This window comes from Salmo trutta, chromosome 3 (genome assembly GCF_901001165.1).
Source record: "Salmo trutta chromosome 3, fSalTru1.1, whole genome shotgun sequence".
NCBI lineage: Eukaryota > Metazoa > Chordata > Actinopteri > Salmoniformes > Salmonidae > Salmo > Salmo trutta.
Window position 1 is genome coordinate 46846637 of NC_042959.1, and position 21830 is coordinate 46868466.

Sequence of the window (21830 nt, forward strand, 5' to 3'; positions counted from 1 at the left end):
TCCAAAAAATATGCTTTATTGATTTATATGATCTTCATTCCCTTCAACAAGAAAACACATGAATTGAACAGGTATATCAATTCATAATATAACAAGCAGGTATTTAAAAAAAAAAGTAGCCATAAAGTTCACAAAATTGTAACGTCTGTAAATATGCCACGCTGAACAATATAACAGCAAGAATCATTGCAAAATCCTTCTAAAACCGTACGGTATAAGTCTGAGGCTTTGTGTGAAAATGAATAATCATTGAATACTATCTAAGTACAAAGATGCAATGCAGTAGAGGATGGCCTGACAATGCTGGAAAGACGTCAGATGACATTCAGTAACATAGGTAAGAATAACATTGCTTGTTTCTTTCTTCAATACGTGATTTTCAGTTTATATAATTTCATCATTCGTGTTTTTGAAACAGACATAAGACCATTTACATGATCTCCCCCCCTCTCTCCCTCTCTCTCCCTTGGATCTCTCTGTGTAAGACTACTTTTCTCTCTCTCTATCATTTTTCCATCCACCCTGTGTCGTCGATCAAGCATGTTCCAGCCCATAATACTCCGCTCCATCAGCGCTGTTTCCGTGGTACAGCCAAAGGCTTCTCTCTCTGTGTCCTCTGAGGTGGACCCACTAGCGTGCTGTGAAATACATGTGTTACAATATTAAACTTGACAATGTATCACTAACTACTTTATATTACACAGTCCCATGTATTTTAACTATTATTTCCATAGCCGGAAAACCTGATTCAACTTGTAAACTAATCATCAAGCACTTGAATAGGCGAATCAAGTGAGCTAGTTCAGAGCTACAACAAATTTTAAAGGGGAGGTTTGAAAAATACCCGGTCTATGTGACCGTTCAGGAATACACAGTGTGCAGGAATTCCCTTCTATGATTCTACTAGATATAGCAATAGAGTAGCTACCGGTTACACTGGCAGTAGTTGTTGGACTTCAGAGGCTCTCTGATGTTCTTCACCTTCCGGTCTCTTCTCTGAGGGAGAAAAACAAGTATTGTCTTTCTCTTTCATTTGCTGTTAAGCACTTGCTCCACTTGAATATAACAAAATAAATATTTAATTGGGTTATAGACATAGCCGTGGGAAGTATGGGTGCTGCAGCACCCCCTGAAAATCTGAATTAAAAAAAGATATTAATAAAAATATATTTCCTTTACTAGTCTTGTATTAGCAGACCGATACAGCTTTCTGTAGCACGGACTTAAAAGATATATATAAACATATATTGCTTATGGATCACTTTGGGTTATAAGTTTGGCAGTGACATTTTCATTGATCCCCCCCCTCCTTACCTTCATTCTTTTGTTCCTGCGGTGCAGGAGAACAATGGTCACCAGGAGTAAGACCACGACCAGGCAACCTGCTCCCATTGCCACCCACACCCACAGGCTTAAGCCCAGCATGGACATCCCCTCATCGGGCTGCTGGCTGCCTTTGGTACCTGAGAGACACACAACCAGGGAGCGCCTCAGTGAAGACCTCGATGGGGCACTCACTACAAAATCTCCGTATTGACGTCAATGCACGGTTGACTCGAAATTTGGCATTTCACACTGGTTTCTCAAGTTAGGATTTGTCCCCTATCTGTCAAATGGTGTGGAGATAGAATGTAGTTTATTTTGTGAGTAATTGATTTTATTGAATCACATTAGATTAATGAGAAACAATAAAGTATTTTTTTGTTTTTACTTTCTGAACAACCCCTCCTCCCACCCTGAATTGACCAATGTTAAGGAGAGATTGAAAAAAGTAGGAGCTTCCAATACCTTCACCATGATGAAAATGGAACTATGAATCAGTATACAGTGTTCATAAAGTAGTGATACTCACAGTGATAGCAAGTTGTCACTGTGTTTACATCAGAGTTAGGTCCACTGTGCCCCTGTCCATCATTTTGGCCCTCCACCGGCAAGAGGGGTTTAGCAGTCAACAAACCTGGGAGAGAAATGACAAAAGCATTGTTATATTCATTTTTATCATCGTTGTATTGGGGATGCTACCAAAACCACCTATTACCTACTTTTCACGTTGATGGTCTGAGTCTCGTTGTGTGTCATCCCATTCTGAGTAATCTGACATGTCCATTCTCCTGTGTCTGACAGGGCCACAGGGCTGAAAGAGACATTCCCAAAGCCAGGTCGTACAGGGGCCCCTGCCGCCTTTCCACCTGGACTAAGCCACTCCACACTGGGCAAGGGGTCCACTCCTGTCACCTGGCACTCGAGGATAGCATTGGTGCCTTGGATGAGGACATTGGAGGGGTGGACATTGACTGGTTCAGACAGGGGGGGGGGGGGGAGGAAGGGAGAGGGAGGGAAAATAAAGAGGGAGGGGTAGCGTATGAAAAGAACGAGAGGAGGAAAAGATAGGGAGAGAAGAGACAGAGGGAGAAATGTCTAAATTGAACATGGAAGCTTTCGCCACATGAATTCTTCCATTAGAATTTACCTCTGGTGAAGACCTGGGTTCAAACACTATTTTAAATATTATATTAGCTTTAGCCTGCCTGGAGTGCTAAGTGGATGGGGATTGCACTTTTGAGACGTTTCTATTGGTTCCATTGCAACATGGAAGCTCAATCAAGCACAGATACAGCATTTGAAATGATTTCAAATAGCATTTGAACCCAGATCTGCTTGGGTGGTGTCCTTCAAATGTACTAGCAATAATAATATCACTTCACTATCACTGCTATAAAAACTGCTAGTTTGCAGGACTGGTGTCCACATTCACTTGCTAGACACCCCCATAACCCTATGCGGAGTGACACCTGTGACAATGTCGAGTCTGTGATCCATCGCTTTCCTGTCCACTATACAGATGAAAAGTCCGGCGTCACCACCCTGTAGAGCAGAGATTTCCAGCTTGTCCCCTCTCATTTTCGCCCTTTCAACCATGGGAGCCTTTCCTGACATGGGGAAAAGACAAGGACTGTAATGAACACGTACAAAACGCCATGTATACATTTGTTATACTGCATATGACCTATGCAGTATATTAGGAAACACTTATTTTTACTGCTACTTTTGCATGAAATAACCAATGTATTTCTTTATAATGAGCTCTTTTCTATCCACCTTTCCGCTGCTTGCCACTCTTCCCATTAATGTCCACGATCAACACAGATTCACTTCCACCCACAGCTTTATGTCTCCACTCTACATCCTTGTTAGACGTCTTGACTCCACAATCAATATAGACAGGCAGACCAATTCTCTTGTAGATCACCTCACCCACCACGTGGAGAATACACAGGGCTGAGCGGAGAAAGAGAGGGATAGAGGGAGAGAAAGTACTGCAATCACTTTATTATTATTTAAGTACTTCTGTTACTCGTATTATTATTTATTATTGACTTTCCATTTCAATAAAGCATACTGAATTGAAATTGAATTCAGAGAGATATCTGTTGATTTATTTTCTCTTTCATACTATTTGCACGTTGTTACAACACTGTACACAGCCAACAATATAACATTTGAAATGTATGTATTATTTTAAAACTTTTGTGAGTGTAATGTTTACTGTTCATTTCTGATTATTTTATTTCCCTTGTTTATTTCCCTTTTGTTAATTGTCTATTCCACTTGCTTTGGCAATGTAAACATATGTTTCCCATGCCAATAAATCCCTTTGAATTTAATAGAAAGAGAGAGAAGAGAAAGAGGTGTGTGTGTGTGTGTGTGTGAGAAGGGTAAAATTAAGAGTAAAATGAATACAATAACATTTTAATATTTCAATCATGTAGTGTAGATCTTTACCCACCAAACACACACCAGGACAAAGTCTTCATATTGGACATTTTATCTGAAATCTGGAATACAAATTTAAATGACATCCTTGCAGTCAAAATGCATAGAACATTTTAAGGAGAGATTGTCACTTTGAAACATCTAAAATGTTAAATATATTCTATAAAAATTATCTTAAACTTTTGTTTGGCTTCAGTACACAGCTTCTGTTTGAGCGAACTTGTGGTTTCTAACCACATGGCTACTTCCTCTCCCTCACTCTCTCTCTCTCTAACAGTTATATATGTCTACAAAAATCAAACATTTATCTGTGAAAAAAGTCAAAAGTGTCAAACGTTTCTTTGCACGACTAGAGATGTGATAATAGTTGTCTGAGCAGGGCTGGACTCTTTTCTATGTTTTCATTATTTTCAGAACTTACTCCAAACATTTCACACATTTCAATAACAGGTAGATTTATATATAATAACATTAATAAGCATATAGGCCTCTCTAACCGATAACAACAAAGGTAGTGAATATTATAATTTACAGTATAATATTAGTTACATGTTTTCAGGAATGATATTTCTCTGAAGATGGTTTATTGAATAACAATAAGTAATCTACCACTCCTCAATTGTTTTAGTAAATAGTGATTGTATATAATTAACTAATTTTCACTATTTGTTTAATTCAGATTGATCATAATAACATAATTTATTAGAGCTGTATTAGTATTTGGGGCAATGCTTTACTACTTTACAATATTCACCTTTTACTTGACCAACTTAATTAAATTAAGACCCAGTTATTTATAATGATAATAATTATTCCACAAATTATTCCACAAAGCCTATATCTGAATACCATGCTATTCACAGAGGTGAATTAGAGGCTACTTAACAATGTTCAAAATTGACAAAATTGCAGTAGCCAAATGAATCTTAGATTCGTATTATCATGATGTATTATCTCACCTTGATGAACTCACAAAGAGTGATAGGCTACAGACAATTATTGTTTGGTATTGTGTAGGCTATTGAGTACGCTGTTAATCTATGGCTTATTTATTTGCAAAGTAGCCTAACAATTAAAACACGGTTATAAACGTAGATGCCTGTTCGATAAAAGCCTATGCTACAATATCTAATCGATATACTATTGATAAAGAGCTATTCATTTGCTAGAACTAATATTTTTACACATATAATTATTCAAGTTAATGAAACAGCCTACATTTCCTTGTGTGTTATGGAACATTATAATAGCTTACTGATCGTGGAGATTCAACAGTTGTAAGGCCAGGCACCACAGGCTGAAACGAAATTTTTGCATCTACCTATCAGTTTTGAAATATGTTGGTGTTTTTGTCTGTTAATATTTGTATTTTAAAAAAGTAAATATAAAAATGCCAAAAACTTGATGAAAATGTAGATTTTCTTTAGTTAATCATACTACCATCATGAACATTTTAAACACTTTAAAATCGACATATATCAATATTTTCAAAGCTCACTACAATACATTACAGATCATTTAATGCCCATTTCATAGAGAATGTGACAAACTGGACTATATTAGTAACTTACTTTGAAGAGATGGTGATTCGGTCTAAATAGGCGTTTGGTTGTCTAAATGCAGTGTGTTAACTGCCATTTCCCTGAAGTCAGACTCTTCCCACACCCCAACTAAGAAGCATCTGCGTTAATCAAATTTTTGTCCGGTCCGGGAGTGTCTTAACAAAATGAAACCAAAATATTTAGGCTGGCTTCGTCCAGAAAAATGGATTTGTGCAATATAGTTGTGTCTAAATTCAACTGTTAAAAGTTGATTATCCGTCCCCTCTCGCCTTCAGCATTTCCCACGTAAAAAAAAAAAGAATAAAACTCCTCTCCTCTCTGGGTACAAAAAACATATAGCCCATGTAACTGAACTAGCTCCGACAAACATATGGGAACATTCATATTACCTGATCTGATTTGTTATTTACCTGAAATGGATTCTCAAAACGTCTTAGGTTGCAAAAATCTGAGAAAAAAATCCTTTCGCGACACTACACTAATGAGTATGCGTTGAGGATAGTGACAGTAGAGCGGAATGAGATCGAAGAAAAAAATTCTGCACTTTGGAAAGATTGTGGGTTTTCGCATGCTACCTGCCTGCGCATTTGCAAACTCCTTATTTGATTCTGTATTTACCTTCCACCACAGTGACCCAACTTCATAGGAAATGGCCTCCTACTATTAAACGTGCAATCTGCAAAATGTGCTGTTTATGGGAAACATAGCATTTGCGCTGACTGACTGCATATATAGCTAACAAGGATCGTGACATACTTTGTGATTATCCTTTATAACGTGAACTTGACAGTGATACCACCTGAACGTCTAATGTAATTAAAGTATGTGCTTTTGCATTATCAATAGTAGCCTACTTTAAAAATCTACCTCATAAAACCATGCTATTAAAGCAAATAAAAGTCGGATATTGTCTTTTTTCCGGCCTATCATCCAAATAAATCGAATGGCAAAACTGATATTAATCAATGGGATGGCCTTGTGTCTTCCATGCATGTGGTCATGAAGATATACACACCTGAAAGACTACTAAATTAGTTCTTTGAAGATCCTAGTAACAGCAAACATAAAATGAGTCACAATGCAGTATGGCGTCAGGTATAGCCGATATCAACCAATTAACCCCCCACCAATCCACACAATGATGAAGACAAGACCTGTTTGCACTCTCACCATGTGTCCGTTGTGCAACAACCCTCAGGAAGATGTTGAGCCTGTGGCCTGATGCCAGTGCAGACCACCATGACCCAGCTGGTGTCCCTGGCTCTTCAGTAAGGACCCAGTGCAGCAGGGCCACTAGATGACCAGTCACATCCATCTCAACAATCACACAACAAGCAGGGGCAGCAGAAAGACATCTTTATTTTGTTACAGCAGAAGTAACAAAGTTATTTATTTTAACAAAACAAACAAAACAAAAATCAGCCAGATATCACCCTCACCACACTTGAAAGAACAACCAGTTTGGTTTAGCTTTTTTTAAACACACATTTTATTAAAACATTTTGTATATTAACTCTCTCTATTACTGTGGACGCCGAACTTATGAAAATGCCATGTCGGAACACAGAAGGGGGAGAGAAGGGAGGCGGTGCTTGGCTTAAGAAGCAATGACAATACAACAGATGCTAGTCAATAAGAGATGAGTGGCATGTTGTTCAGGGAAGAGGGGGGTGGGAACATTGTTGCATTAGATACTGTATAATGATACCAGTATCTATTATGAGTTGATTGGTGTCAGTTGCAAGATGAGTATAGACTTAGAAGTGGTGAATACACCAGCAGCCTTCCACCAACATTACCATGTTTATTGTAAAAGTGAACGAAAAAGAAAAAAAAAGACACTTCTCCTTTAAACACCCCATCCATTCCACCTGCCTGTGTCTGCGTACATAGCTGTAAGAAAAGTGTATTTATTTAAAGCCTACATTTGTCAGTTCAGAAGCTTGTGTCAGAGCATTCTTAGTAGCTCAGTGTGTGACAGTGTGTACATGTTAGCAACCCTCTTCCCCTCCCTAAGTGAAACTCTGCCCCCTCCCCTCCGTTCACTCGGTGACTCTCCGGTAGAAGTAGAGGTAACCCAAGTCCTTGGGTGGCTTCTCTGAGGCACACACTTTCTGATCGTTAAATATAACCCACCTGTGAGTGAGAGAAGAGGGAAGAGAAAGAAAAAAGGCACAGACAGACATGAGAAGACAAGAAACAGTACTTTAAAGCTTTGTCTAGATTGTTATAACCACAGAATCTCAATTAGAGGTCGACCGGTTAATCGGAATGGCCGATTAATTAGGGCCGATTTCAACTTTTCAGAACAATCGGTATTTTTGGCCACCGATAATTTTTTATTTATATATATATATTTTTTACACCTTTATTTAACTAGGCAAGTCAGATTAAGAACACATTCTTATTTTCAATGACGGCCTAGGAACGGGGGTTAACTGCCTTGTTCAGGAGGGTTCGTTTTTTGCAACCTTGGTTACTAGTCCAACGCTCTAACCATCTGCCTTACGTTGCACTCCACGAGATGAGATGATAGTTTCCGGATTCGACCATATCGTATTTCTGTGTGTTATGTTATAATTAAGTCTATGATTTGATAGAGCAGTCTGACTGAGCGATGGTAGGCACCAGCAGGCTCGTAAGCATTCATTCAGACAGAACTTTCGTGCGTTTTGAAAGCAGCTCTTCACTGTGTTTCAAGCTGTTTATGACTTCAAGCCGGGTGGGTATAATTTGTGGAACGTTACAACAGGAATCTATTCCAAAAACTTCGTAAATAACAAGGTTGCCAAAAAACAACGCATACAAAGTTGTATAGCGGCAGAATAAGATACCGGGTAGTGAGTGGTCTATTTCATTGCGTTTTTCACTCATCACGTTTATTCCGAAAAATGTCTGTCCTCACTCTGGATGCCTGTAGACAAACATTAAGAATAAGCTACGTGGTGAGTTGATGCCTATTCAGCAGCTAGTTAGCTAGGTTTGTATGCGTTGCTACTTTGTATGCATTGTTGGTTGGCAACCTTTTACTTTACGTTTTTTTGGAACAGATTCCTGTTGGAACGTTCCACAAATTATACCCACCCCTTCAAGCCTGTCAACTCCCAAGATAAGGCTGGTGTAACCGATGTAAAATGGCTAGCTAGTTAGCGGGTGGTAAAGTGGTTGTTCCACTGGATATCATAAGGTGAATGCACCAATTTGTAAGTCGCTCTGGATAAGAGCGTCTGCTAAATGACTTAAATGTAAATGTAATAGCGTTTCAAACGTCACTCGCTCTGAGACTTGGAGTAGTTGTTCCCCTTCCTCTACATGGGTAACCCTGCTTCGAGGGTGGCTGTTGTCAATGTGTTCCTGGTTCGAGCCCAGGTAGGAGCGAGGAGAGGGACGGAAGCTATACTGTTACACTGGCAATACTAAAGTGCCTATAAGAACATCCAATAGTCAAAGGTATATGAAATACAAATCGTATATAGAGAAATAGTCCTATAATTCCTATAATAACTACAACCTACAACTTACCTGGGAATATTGAAGACTCATGTTAAAAGGAACCACCAGCTTTCATATGGTCTCATGTTCTGAGCAAGGAACTTAAACCTTAGCTTTTTTACATGGCACATATTGCACTTTTACTTTCTTCCCCAACACATTATTTTGCATTATTTAAACCAAATTGAACATGTTTCATTATTTACTTGAGGCTAAATTGATTTTATTGATGTATTATATTAAGTTAAAATAAGTGATCATTCAGTATTGTTGTAATTGTCATTATTACAAAAAAAAAAAAAAAAGAATCTGCCGATTAATCGGTACCGGCTTTTTTTGGTCCTCCAATAAATCGGTATCGGCAATGAAAAATCATAATCGGTCGACCTCCAGTGTGTATAAAGGAGTGGTTTCTTCTATATGAAATGAAAGAGAATGGCGCTTACTGTTGGTCCTTCTTGATGTGGCAGACGTAGTGGCCGCACATAGTGCTCGTGCCCATGTGACTGATGAAGGCAAACAGCTCATACTCTGGAAGAGAGGGGGAGGGAGAGGAGTGGGGGGGATAGAGGAGAAAAATCAAGACATGCAAAGTGGAGACATCAGTGACAGTGTGCATCTATACTGCAAATGGACATCGATTTGAATACAGAGGGTTTTTCAAATTGAAAGATATGGACAGACAACAATTTGGAGTCTGCTCATTGTCAAAACACATTTAATATGCTTTCCACAAAGAGTAAGTCATTAACCAATACATGTTGGGGGGAAAAAAATAAGTATATTCTTTGTTTTCTGGGAGTGCATACCTGTTCTTATAAAAAAATGTTTTTAAACAGATGCTTTGAAGAGAATATTAAAATATGTTCAAACATCCAACCCAAACTGAACGCATTCCCTTCACCCCCTTCCTCTCACTGTTGACTTACTGCCGGGTCCGTCTCGGACTTTAGGCCCAGGAGGGGGCTCCCTGGACCCCTCGCTCTCGGCGGCCGAGCGGCCCCCCTCCGAAACTTCCATGGACTCTAGATCATCCAGGTGGGAGAAGATCCAGTCCACGGCGCGCTCTAGGACGTTACTCTGGAAGAGGAGAGAGAGGGATAGGAGAGACCACTTGGTTAAAGGTTGGAGACCTGACCAGCAGCACAAATGAGTGTGAACTTCAACCATGTGCTAGAATAGAGTATATTGTGCCAAAGGTCTAATCATATCAGTAAATTCCACGAGGTGAATACAGCTACTGAGCATGTGTGAAATCTCACTGCAGTTTTGGTATTATTTCTTTGAAGCAACATCAAGGAGTGCTGTCACTACAGCAGTGCTAGACGTGAAGGGTAGTAATGTTAAGGGAAACACTGTCTCACCGTGGCCCTCAGTGCTCGCGTGGCCTGGTCTCGGCTGAAGCCCATGGAGACGATGGTTGCTAGATGCTCCTCAGAAACGCTCTCTGTGGGCGTGGTTCCGGGAGCGGAGCTGGTGCCTGGCAACACCATGGGAGCGGAGAAATCTGCAGCCAATCACAGATGGGGGGGGGGACGTGAATATAACGTTCATAATGAAATCAATGACATGCTGTCGTGAAATTACTATTGTAGAACGCGAGTAACATTGCTGGGAATTACTGACTGGTTCTACTTCATGTTCAAACACATGGCAGTCCATACCATCTAATTAAATCACTTACATTTCTCAACAAACACCACCCACTTACAGACCTACATCCATGACAGACACACGTGTTTGATGGTATATTTGGCACAACTGATCCTCAATGACCCACCTGGGTCGTCCATGTGGCCCATGACCCAGTTCATGGCTGCGTCGATTCCAGTATTCCCAGTATAGTACACAGCCTTCCTGCAGGCCTCCAGTGGGAATCCCATCTCACACAACTGGGACACGGTGGAGTCGTCCAGGACTGGGGCTGAGAGCGAGAGAGAGGACAGGGTCTAATTATCTGGATGCACTCAACAGACGGCTGCAACAATAAGGATGTCATGAATGGTCCTAACTGCTGAGAAACTGGACATTTGGAGACGGACAACGAAATAAAACCACATGTTGGCAAACCATACTAAACTCATATTGTGAACAATAAGAGCAAACCAAGTCTCTTTCCCACTATAGAATTGAAATGATAACTCACATCACCTCACTGAAAATACAAAACCTAAATTTCAAAAAAGATTTGAACACAAAAACACGGAGAAAACATAAAAGCGGGAAAGAAGAAAGGAAAAGACGGTGACGGGACGACAGGATGAAGGAAGGGAAGATCAGAAAAGAAAGACAGACTGACACAGTAGTGGGGAGTAGAGCGAGTCATCCTCCTCGTTGCCGTGGGAACCCAGGATACCTTTGACCTCCACGTCAGGGGTCATGAGAGGGGGTGGGGCCACCTCTGGCAGAAGCTCCTCCCCCGGCTGCTGGCCGGTCCCACGGAGCGCAGTCAGGTCCAGCGTGTCGGGAACGTCGATGCTCACGTCTGCAGGGACAAACAAACATTATTTAGCTGACCGGGACTGTGCCACATTAAGCCAACGTTTCAGTTCTCCCATTAATGGAAAAGTCATTTCATCTGTGGTTCCTTGGACTTGTCAAGCAACTACAGGGGAATTTCACACTTGAATTTAACTGATAGCGTCTGTGATAACCCACAGGTGTAGATGTTGCATGCGTATGTAAATGACAATACAATTCTATTCAATACAGAAGATCACGTAGACCTTGTTTACACTGTGTGCAGAGCAGACTCCTCACCCAGTTTCTTGGGGACCCAGTCCTGTCCAAAAGTGAACTTCTTAACCTGGATCACCATGTGGTCAGGGAAAGAGGCAAAGCGGGTGGTCCTGAAAGAAGGATGAAGAGAGAGAGGGAGACTAATTAAACTACATTTTCCCAAGGAAAATGCATTGATGGATGGATGATTTAATTCAGTGTTTTACAACTCAAGTCCCCCCAACAGCACACATTTTTTTTGCTGTTGGGGGTTCAACTCATTGAGGGCTTGATGATTAGTTGACAAGTTGAATCAGGCGTGCCTGTCCGGGGCTACAACAAAAATGTGTGCTGTGGTGGGTACTCGTGGACTGGAGTTGGGAAATACATGTCATTGACCGGGAAACTGATTGATAGATTGATTGACTGAGTGAATCGTGTGCGTTGTCATACTTGGTGGCGGTGGTCTTGGCCTGCGCGGCGGAGCTCCAGAAGTCTGTGAGCGTCTCCGGTTCGCTGAGCGCCGCCATGCACGCTGTGAACGGGATACAGGCGCGCACCGGGGCGGGGGGAGGGGCTCCCGACGAGTCTGCCTCCTCACGCCGACGCTCAGCCTCCTGCAGCTCCTCTGATAGAGAGACAGAGAGAGATACTTTATTTTTTACATTTAAATAAATGTTATTTTATGAAGAATATACACTACCGTTCAAAAGTTTGGGGTCACTTAGAAATGTCCTCGCTTTTGAAAGAAAAGCACATTTTTAGTCCATTAAAATAACATGAAATTGATCAGAAATACAGTGTAGACATTGTTAATGTTGTAAATTACTATTGTAGCTGGAAACGGCAGATTTTTAATGGAATATCTACATAGGTGTACAAAGGCCCATTATCAGCAACAATCACTCCTGTGTTCCAATGGCACGTTGTGTTAGCTAATCCAAGTTTATAGTTTTAAAAAGGCTAAATGATCATTAGAAAACCCTTTTGCAATTATGATTAAAGGAGCAATAAAACTGGCCTTCTTTAGTTGAGTATCTGGAGCATCAGCATTTGTGGGTTCAATTACAGGCTCAAAATGGCCAGAAACAAGGAACTTTCTTCTGAAACTCGTCAGTCTATTCTTGTTCTGAAAAATGAAGGCTATTGCACGCGAGAAATTGCCAAGAAACTGAAGATCTCGTACAACGCTGTGTACTACTCCCTTCACAGAACAGCGCAAACTGGCTCTACCAGAATAGAAAGAGGAATGGGAGGCCTCGGTGCACAACTGAGCAAGAGGACAAGTACATTAGGGTGTCTAGTTTGAGAAACAGACACCTCACAAGTCCTCAACTGGCAGCTTCATTAAATAGTACCCGGAAAACACCAGTCAACGTCAACAGTGAAGAGGCGACTCCGGGATGATGGCCTTCTAGGCAGAGTTGCAAAGAAAAAGCCATATCTCAGACTGGCCAATAAAAAGAAAAGATTAAGATGGGCAAAAGAACACAGACACCGGACAGAGGAAGATTGGAAAAAAGTGTTATGATCAGACAAATCTAAGTTTGAGGTTCACACACACCACAAAGAAGAACATTCGTGAGACGCAGAAAAAATTCAAAGATGCCGGAGGAGTGCTTGACGCCATTGGTCAAGCATGGTGGAGGCAATGTGATGGTCTGGGGGTGCTTTGGTGATGGTAAAGTGTGAGATTTGTACAGGGTGAAAGGGATCTTGAAGGAGGAAGGCTATCACTCCATTTTGCAATGCCATGCCATACCCTGTGGACAGCGCTTAATTGGAGACAATTTCCTTTTACAACAGGACAATGACCCAAAGCACAGCTCCAAACTATGCAAGAACTATTTACAGAAGATGCGGTCAGCTGGTATTCTGTCTATAATGGAGTGGCCAGCACAGTCAACAAATCTCAACCCTATTGAGCTGTTGTGGGAGCAGCTTGACCGTAAGAAGTGCCCATCAAGCCAATCCATCTTGTGGGAGGTGCTTCAGGAAGTATGGGGTGAAATCTCTTCAGATTACCTCAACAAATTGACAACTAAAATGCCAAAGGTCTGCAAGGCTGTAATTGCTGCAAATGGAGGATTCTTTGATGAAAGCAAAGTTTGAAGGACACAATTATTATTTCAATTAAAAATCATTATTTAAAACCTTGTCAACATCTTGACTATATTTCCTACTCATTTCATGTATGTTTTCATGGAAAACAAGGATATTTCTAAGTGACCACAAACTTTTGAACGGTAGTGTATTTGACTTATAAAAACTTGTTGGTTGACTTATTTAATGAGGCATCAATAAAAAACATGGGCAGTTGATGGGGCAAAAGTAGACTCGCTGACAAACTAAATTTCACATGAGCCCCTCACCGGTGTTGGTGGCCTGGTCCATGGGCACAGGTAGCTGGAGGATGTAGTCCACCCTCTGCGTGTACTTTGCTTTCTGTGATTGCTGACACACAATCCTCTCCTCTACCAGGAAACGGAAGGCTTCAGACGGGTTCACCCCCGAACGACAGTTTCTCTGAGGTGGAGGTTAATAAAACAAAACTAAGAAAATGGGGTACAACAGGAGGGAAAAATCTGATGACAGAAGATGGAAAGAAGGGATGGAGTATGGAATGAAAGAGGGATGACTTTACCTCCACCATATTAATGAAGTGTAATAAGAATTCCTGGGCGTCTTGTTGTCGATTGGTGGAGAACTCCGGGTGGCCCCGCCCAATAAGTGCTTTGAACATGCGTGCCGCTATGCCAACCTGGTCACCCTGGAAATTAAAAAATGTGTTATTTAGACAATACACATGGAAAGTGAACACACAATCACTTAATGTAAACACAACTGGAAAAACCTTGTGTTTGAGGCGCCAGTGCTACGGTTGCTAGCATTCTGACTTAAAACCTGTTGGGGCTAGGGGGCAGTATTTTCACGGCCGGATGAAAAACGTACCCAATTTGAACAGGTTACTACTCTGGCCCAGAAACTAGAATATGCATATTATTAGTAGATTTGGATAGAAAACACTCTGAAGTTTCTAAAACTGTTTGAATGGTGTCTGTGAGTATAACAGAACTCATATGGCAGGCAAAAACCTGAGAAAAAGTCAAGCAGGAAGTGGAAAATCTGAGGTTGTAGTTCTTTCAAGTGATTGCCTTGACTGTATACAGTGACTTAGGGTTCATTTTGCACTTCCTAAAGCTTCCACTAGATGTCAACAGTCTTTAGAACGGTGTTTGAAGATTCTATGGTGAATTTGATGGGAATAACAGCACAAGGAAGTTGGTGTCCCATTATAAGGCATGGGCTCAGTCACGCGCAAGGACTTGGGAGCGAGCTGAGTTCATATTCACTCCTAAAGAGAACGGATAGGTCCGGTTGGAATTTTATTCAAGATATATGATAAAAACAACCTAAAGATTGATTCTATACATCGTTTGACATGTTTCTACAAACTGTAGTATAACTTTTTTGACTTTTCGTCTGGACTAAGTAAGCATGCGCGCTGTGGATTTGGATATAGTGAACCTAACGCGCGAACAAAATTGATTATTTGGACATAAATATGAACTTTATCGAACATTTGTGGAGCTGGGGTTCCTGGGAGTGCCTTCTGATGAAGATAATCAAAGGTAAGTGAATATTTATAATGTAATTTCTTAGTTTTATTGACTCCAAGATGGCGGGTTTCTGTTTGCTTGTTATTGGTGTCTTCTGGGCTGTACTCAGATTATTGCAAATTGTGCTTTCACCGTGAACCTTTTTTGAAATCTGACAAAGTGGTTACATTTAGGAGAAGTGTATCTATAATTCTGTGCATAACACTTCTATATTGATCAAAGTTTATGATGAGTTCTCAAATATGTGTGCTCATTCATCGGAAGGTTTGGAGGAAAAACATTTCTCAACATTACGCGCCAATGTTAAATGCTGTTTTTGGATATAAATATGAACTTTATCGAGCAAAACATACATGTATTGTGTAACATAATGTCCTAGGAGTGTCATCTGATGAAGATCGTCAAAGGTTAGTGCATAATTTTAGCTGAATTTCTGGTATTTGTGACACCTGTCCTTGCTAGGAAAATGGCTGTGTGGTTTTTCTTGTGTTGGAATTGTCCTAACAATCTAATTTTATGCTTTCGCCGTAAAGCCTTTTTGAAATCGGACAATGTGGTTGGATTAACGAGAAGTTTATCTTTAAAATGGGGTAAAATAGTTGATTGTTTGAGAAAATGGAATTATGAGATTTTAGCTGTTTTGAATTTGGCGCTCTGATTTTCCACTGGCTGTTGTCAAAATCAATCCCGTTAACGGGATAAGAACAGGAAGGGGTCCCCTAAAGGTTAAAAAAACTTCCGTACAATCTTCCAGTGCTTCCATTCACTTACTCTGGGTTCAGAGCTGGATTCAGAGCCCTCTCCGGGGTCAGGGGCTGGTTTGGAATACTCGCCCGACAACAGACCATAGCCCAGCTTTGCTCTGAAATAAGGAAGATATGTTGAACACCAAAACAACATAGGAATAAAATCCATTTAAAAATGTAGAAATAGAGGATAATAAAAACAGGAATTACTGATCCATCGGGAGAAATTATATTTCTTAAAACTCTTATAAATTAGGGGGAAGTGTTGAAGGAGATTTGGTCCTAAGGCAACATTATAGCCTGCAGATAGGTTTTTAGCCTGCATTTTTTTCAAATACTTAAAAATAAGTGCTAACAATTACCATCCCCGTATCTTATCTAATGCTAGCCGTGGCCATAGAAATTGATTGTTTTTGCTCAGATAAGTGAACAGTTAGTGACATCTGGTGGAGAAAGGCTGGCCTTTAGACAATTACCTACTGTCCATCCAGCATAACAAATGCATCTCACCGTGCCAATGACTATGCATTTGTGTGCCATAACAGTTGTATGCCAGTGTGACTAGCCTTGAATACACGTGTTATAACCCCGACTCTGTGCTACTTCCAGACGCAGGTGTGTGTAGTCTCAAGGTTGTTGGGAAAGGGCAGATTTCATAATCCTTATTTATGTTTGGCGCGAAATGATTAACAACGTTAAGTTTGTGTGTGCATGTTACACTGAAAAAAAAGAAGCATTGGTGGAAACTCACACTTGGGTTTTGAAGTCCTGGGTGGGGTCGCTTGGAGCTTCATCAAAGATCTTGTCAATGTTGGAGACGTACCTGAGGCGGGGTACACACACACGACAGAGGGGTTTCGTGAGTATTTTCCAGCACTCTATTCACAATCCGTCTCAATTTCTCTTTATCTCAGGGCCAATGGTCAAAAGTAATGCACTAGAAAAAGAATAGCATTGAATCTGGGACGCAGACTAAGAGGTAGAAGTGATAGACGGTTACTGACTTGCTCTGGAAGTCAGGCACGGTGAAGAGGACTTGCATGACCGAGTTGAGGTAGCAGCTGTTGCCCAGGTTCTTCATGCCGGTGAGGCCGGGGCCTGACAGAGGCCGCAGGGTGGCCCCTGACTCCTGGATCACCTCCCACTCCCCCACACGCTGGTTCACCGCTATCTCCAGCTCCGTCATCGTACGCTCCGTCTGCAGGGGAAGAGGTGTCGAGGAGCGAGAGAAGAGAAACGGGGAAGGAACGGGAAAGACAATGACAGATGAACCAGATGGAGAGGACTGATCTCACAATGAGCCCCATCTCTCATTTTGTTGTTATAACACAATAAATATGGGGCCAGGCCAGCTTTGAACATAATTTTGTCACTAAAACACTGGTAAGGCAAGTACGGAAAAGTATAGTCCTTATTCTTGAAGGAAAATGTCTGTCACTAAAGAAGAAGAGTCCTTAAACCACAACACTGCAGCAGGGAGAGCCTGCCCATCGAGACCCTGTATCTTTACTGATTTCGACAGTCCTACCTTTTCCATGGTCATCATGTCGATGCCAAAGTGGGACAGGTGTTCGGGGAGCTTTGGATCCAGTACCATGTCATCCTCGTCATAGGAGTACACATCTGGAAATGTCACAGAAGCAAGTCAGACATCAAAAGCTCAAAGAATACAGCCTCTAACCCAGTTACAACTGTCTTCGAGTCAGACTTCAGTCTCAGAGTCCTTTCCTTGCCAGTGTCTTCTTAATCTTCCCCTTTCAATAATAAGGGTAAGCTTCTCAATAGGGATTCGGTGACTGCTTGAATATTGGGACTAGTGACAAGCACTTGGTAAATAAAAAACGGTATTGTGTTGTTTCAAGTGTCCAAGTATTCGTATTGTGTTGCCATCACCTGCTCCGTCGGGGGTGATGGTGCCCAGTTTGACGGCTAGAGGGTGTCCCGTCTGCTGGAAGTGCAGGAGGGCATGGTTGTTCCCCCCGGAGCCGTCGAAATACCTGCGACCGCAGAACACCCTTCCGTCAGAAAGGTTCATCCACAGGTTCTCCTGCAGGTCACACACCTCACACCGCCAACCACTGGAAGACAGAGATGGAGCGAAAGGAGGAAAAGAGATGGAGAGGGGTGGGGAGAGAGGGGAGAGCCAGAGAGAAAGAGAATCATTGAATGGTGGAGTGAAAGACGTAGGGAGAAGGATTGATAGAGAATTAACGATCATTCACTGAAACATTTATTTAGGCTACATACTGACATACATTATTTAATCTATTAATTACACTATAAGACCTTGTATACGGTCCAAGTCTATGATGAAATTAATGGACATTTATGAAGCAAAAAGGAGGAAAATTGTCAACGTGTAAGTTCCTTTAATGCTGGAGTGCTCGTGACATTCTAGCCGATGCCAGCTCAGAACAACAACCTAGCCTAACCTGCCTCTCACCTGGGAGGGATCTTGGTGCCGTTGTCGAGCTGCTTGAGTTCGACGGCGTGCCGGGACTCCGCCCGCACCTCGCCGTCCCACTGCTGCACCTGCAGGGCATGAGACACTGAGTCTGCAGACATCAGCCCTGCCATGGCTAGAGATACCTATAGGGATATAGAGAAGGTTATAGGTGGTTACAACAAGAATGCATGGTCAATTTATATGAAGTGTAATACCGAGAGCAGGGGTCGTCAACAGGCTGCCCGTGGGCCAAAACCCTGACGCTAGTGTTTTTTTTGTCCCTCAAAGTTTTGTAAAAAAATATAAAAATGTTTTTGGGGGGCTGGGGGGGGGGGGGGGGGTTAGTTTTTGGTCCCCAATAAAATACTAAATTCAGCTAAAATTTGTTTACTTCAGGAAATCTGTTCCCAAGTATTCCCCACAACAACAACAAAAATAAGTGATCGTGTCTCAATTATTTTCAAATACAATCTCTTTTTGGGCTTAGCTGTAGTCAATTTGCAGAGTACATATTATAATTAATTTCCATCTTCCCTCTGACAAAAAAAAAAGCAGATTCGTGTTAGTTTCCGATGCACTAACTATGAATGAAGGGATTCAAAACTACATGCCCATGGCAATGATAGGGCCTCTTTCTAAACACAGACAAATGCACAACACTCTTAAGAGATAATTAGCAAAGTTGAGGCAACACTTGAAGTGTTCACCCACAAAGTGTCTCACCCGCTCTCTCACAAGGTCCGGCATGGTGGCGAGGTCATCGGATGTAACTTCCTGTCTATCAGGGAAGAGGACGACTTTTACTTCCTCCTCATACTGCTCCTGCTCCACGTTGAACCCTCCCTCGATACCTGAGATAGAGAGAGGAGGAGTGTCAATAGACACGATATAAGTTTCATTGATCTATCATGGCAGAGTAATTTCTGAAAGTTTTGGCTTCAACCGGATAGAATGGAAAATGTTGGTGTCAGCATCCCTAAAGGCTAGCCTGGGTACCAGTATGTTTAGCTATCATTCCACTCTGTATCATGTGCTAAACACATGCTTGTCATGACATGGAATACAAGGAGTGGAATGTTAGTAGAAACAGACTGGTACCCAGGCTACCTGAAGGCTGCTTCAGGGTTCTTTGCACCTTCATAGCCCTGTCTGCTGAAAATGTGTTACTGTTAACTCTGCTGTTACCTATGGCTAATCGGGTTGGCTTCTTCTTGGGTGGGTCACCGGATCCAGAGTTCTCCTCATCTTCCTTCTGGGGAAAATGACAGTTCAAATTGAGTGAATTGTGGAATGTCTCCATCCACAAGAAAGGTGGTTCATTCATAGTGCATAATGTTTTATAGAGATGTCGAGCAAACCAAACAGAAGTAGCTGCCATTAAAACCAGCTGAACTGGCCTGATGGCTCATTGTCATTAGATGCTGCCACTTCCCTGTCATACTGTGTAAAGGTATATTACTTTTGTACTGTCTACAGAGCAATAATTTTGATACCAACTGAAATTTGGCACTCAATGCGTTTGTTGTGTGGCCACTATTTTTGTTTGACCTTTACTTAACTAGGCAAGTCAGTTATGAACAAATTTTTATTTTCAATGAACTGCCTTGTTTAGGGGCAGAAGGACAGATATTTACCTTGTCAGCTCGGGGATTCGATCTTGCAACCTTTTGGTTACTAGTCCAACGCTCTAACCACTAGGCTACCTGCCACCACAAGTGCCTCTACTGCTGGCTAGGCTACCTGCAGCCACAAGTGCCTCTACTGCTGGCTAGGCTCTGCCAGAGACTTCAGTAAAAGGTTTGAAGGAACAGCGTGTAACTCACCGGAGCTTTGCGGGTCCGGGACATGTGCAGGTAAGCCCGCTGTCCGCTCCTGGTGTGGTGTCTATCCACATACTGGCTGCCGAACCCAAGGAAACTGTTCATGCACACATATAAGCCTCCTTCACTCTCCTAAAAAAAATATAAAATAAATGCGAGAACAACATTAAAAGGGTTAGGAATTACATTGGCTGTCTTGGTAACTGGACAGATGATAGTTTACAACAACCTTTTGGATGTAACGGTACAGTAGTTGAAGTTTCCCACGCGACCAACTCAACACTGAAGATTATCATGACAACAAATGACAGTGTGATTTTCTAGCATGCTAACTAGCAAGTTAGTTAGCCAAACAGTTGGAATGACACGTCAAATGACAGCCATAGTTAGCCAACTGGCTAGCTAGCGTTAAACTTGAAATATAACGTTGGCTAACTTCGTAACGTTACTGCGAGTTCATTGAAAACTAGTCATGATGATAGTCGGAAATTATTTGACAACCTCTGGTTACAGTAGCTAGCTAACGTTAGCTGAATGGTAAAGATGTTAGCTGGCTAACGTTAACGTTTCTCAATGCAGCTACAGTAACGTTAGCTAACTAGTTAACGCGTTAGCTAGCTATTGTTGTGACGCGCAAACTACCCACCTAATACTTTTTTTTTTTTAAACATCCCCAAAGAAAACGCGAATATAAAAGACAGGTTTAATACGAAGCTAATAACGTTCGATGAGATGGGTTACTCACCGGAGAAGAAAATGACAAGGCGCATTCGTCTTTGTGGACACGGTCCCCGGGCCTCGGAACTCGAATTGTGGACAGAACCGACATCAAAACCTCGCTTACCTCCGCCATCTCAAACTAACTAATTCTGCCTTCCAGTCGGACACTTGTTCCAGAGTTTGGACCCCAGCTTTTGATTCCCCAGCTTTTGATTCCCCAGCTTTGAATATTGTCTGCTTGTATTGCTCTTCCCCTCTCTCTGTCTTCCTCCCAATGAATGGCTTGATTCCCCGGTTTGTGTGGACTCAAGGCCGAACGCGTATAGCACGCACCCGGTATCGTGGTAATCGTAATATATAGAGTATAAACTACGGCACAATTATGCGATGTTGTGTGTGAAAGAGAAACATGAATTAAGTATGAATTCAGATCGCCAATGAATCAAATCTCTATTAAAACGTTATTTAACTTCTAACAAAGACATACAATAAAACGCATAGGCAAAATACACAACATCTGCTTTATATCACACATAACCTTTTCAGTAATTACGGTCATGTTTAAGGGCTCGCCACCTCGACGATGAGAAGGCGAAAATGTCAGGGTTTTAAGGCACCAAATGAACTACTGCCACCGCGTGGGTGGAAAGAGAACTTCACACAAATCCCAAATATGTCAATGAAATGGTCTATTCATTGTAATTAATAGACTATGGGAAAGATACAGGATCGGATGTGTCATATCAGCTGCCACCTTTAATGCTGATGAACAAATTACTTTGTAGTCAAACAGGGTAAAAATGTTACATGTTGCATGTTCAGACCTGCCATGATTGATGTTTGGTGAGTGGGACGTTGGTAAAGTAGGCCTATATAGCCTAAATAGTTTGATTGAAGAAATTCTGCTATGAAAAAAATAGGAGACTATGAAG

The 21830-nt window shown here is 41.5% G+C and overlaps 2 protein-coding genes across 6 annotated transcripts; both read right to left on the bottom strand.

Annotated features, from left to right (window-relative positions):
* Positions 1-5861, bottom strand: cd4-2.2 (CD4-2 molecule, tandem duplicate 2). 3 transcript variants are annotated; one of them, XM_029736464.1, is made up of 10 exons: positions 5346-5712; positions 5030-5071; positions 3788-3836; positions 3100-3279; positions 2793-2930; positions 2043-2294; positions 1853-1957; positions 1315-1463; positions 929-996; positions 1-638 (listed from the first exon to the last, which is right to left on the bottom strand). In XM_029736464.1, exons 3-10 carry the CDS (start codon positions 3822-3824, stop codon positions 569-571), a joined length of 999 nt encoding a protein of 332 aa, XP_029592324.1. In that variant the 5' UTR covers positions 3825-3836; positions 5030-5071; positions 5346-5712; the 3' UTR covers positions 1-568. The 3 variants fall into 3 exon arrangements, with proteins under 3 accessions (XP_029592324.1, XP_029592307.1, XP_029592316.1); XM_029736447.1 differs by lacking the exons at positions 5030-5071; positions 5346-5712 and adding an exon at positions 5747-5861; XM_029736456.1 differs by lacking the exon at positions 5030-5071.
* An 814-nt stretch (positions 5862-6675) lies between these two features.
* On the bottom strand, positions 6676-21441 carry usp5 (ubiquitin specific peptidase 5 (isopeptidase T)). Of its 3 annotated transcripts, none has more exons than XM_029736482.1 (20): positions 20924-21441; positions 20182-20310; positions 19544-19607; positions 19082-19209; positions 18356-18501; positions 17806-17990; positions 17441-17535; positions 16917-17110; positions 16664-16735; positions 15938-16028; positions 14191-14316; positions 13919-14072; positions 12000-12174; positions 11589-11677; positions 11128-11313; positions 10609-10752; positions 10193-10335; positions 9758-9908; positions 9275-9359; positions 6676-7472 (listed from the first exon to the last, which is right to left on the bottom strand). In XM_029736482.1, the coding sequence occupies exons 1-20, from the start codon at positions 21029-21031 to the stop codon at positions 7379-7381; spliced, it is 2559 nt and encodes an 852-aa protein (XP_029592342.1). In that variant the 5' UTR covers positions 21032-21441; the 3' UTR covers positions 6676-7378. The 3 variants fall into 3 exon arrangements, with proteins under 3 accessions (XP_029592342.1, XP_029592335.1, XP_029592347.1); XM_029736475.1 differs by having other exon boundaries at positions 19544-19610; positions 20924-21440; XM_029736487.1 differs by having other exon boundaries at positions 11185-11313; positions 19544-19610; positions 20924-21439.
* Positions 21442-21830: the final 389 nt, after the last annotated feature.

Bases quoted from the DNA above. Each gene is read 5' to 3' on its own strand.
- cd4-2.2 (XM_029736447.1), bottom strand. From the start codon at position 3,824: ATGTCCAATATGAAGACTTTGTCCTGGTGTGTGTTTG. The intron at 1,958-2,042 runs GTAGGTAATAGG...TTTCTCTCCCAG, and splicing joins TCAGACCATCAACGTGAAAA to GTTTGTTGACTGCTAAACCC. The intron at 639-928 runs GTAGCTACTCTA...TGTATTTCACAG, and splicing joins AACTACTGCCAGTGTAACCG to CACGCTAGTGGGTCCACCTC.
- usp5 (XM_029736475.1), bottom strand. From the start codon at position 21,031: ATGGCGGAGGTAAGCGAGGTTTTGATGTCGGTTCTGTCCACAATTCGA. The intron at 11,678-11,999 runs GTATGACAACGC...TCCTTCTTTCAG, and splicing joins GCCAAGACCACCGCCACCAA to GACCACCCGCTTTGCCTCTT. The intron at 11,314-11,588 runs GTGAGGAGTCTG...TTGTCCCTGCAG, and splicing joins CTGGGTCCCCAAGAAACTGG to ACGTGAGCATCGACGTTCCC.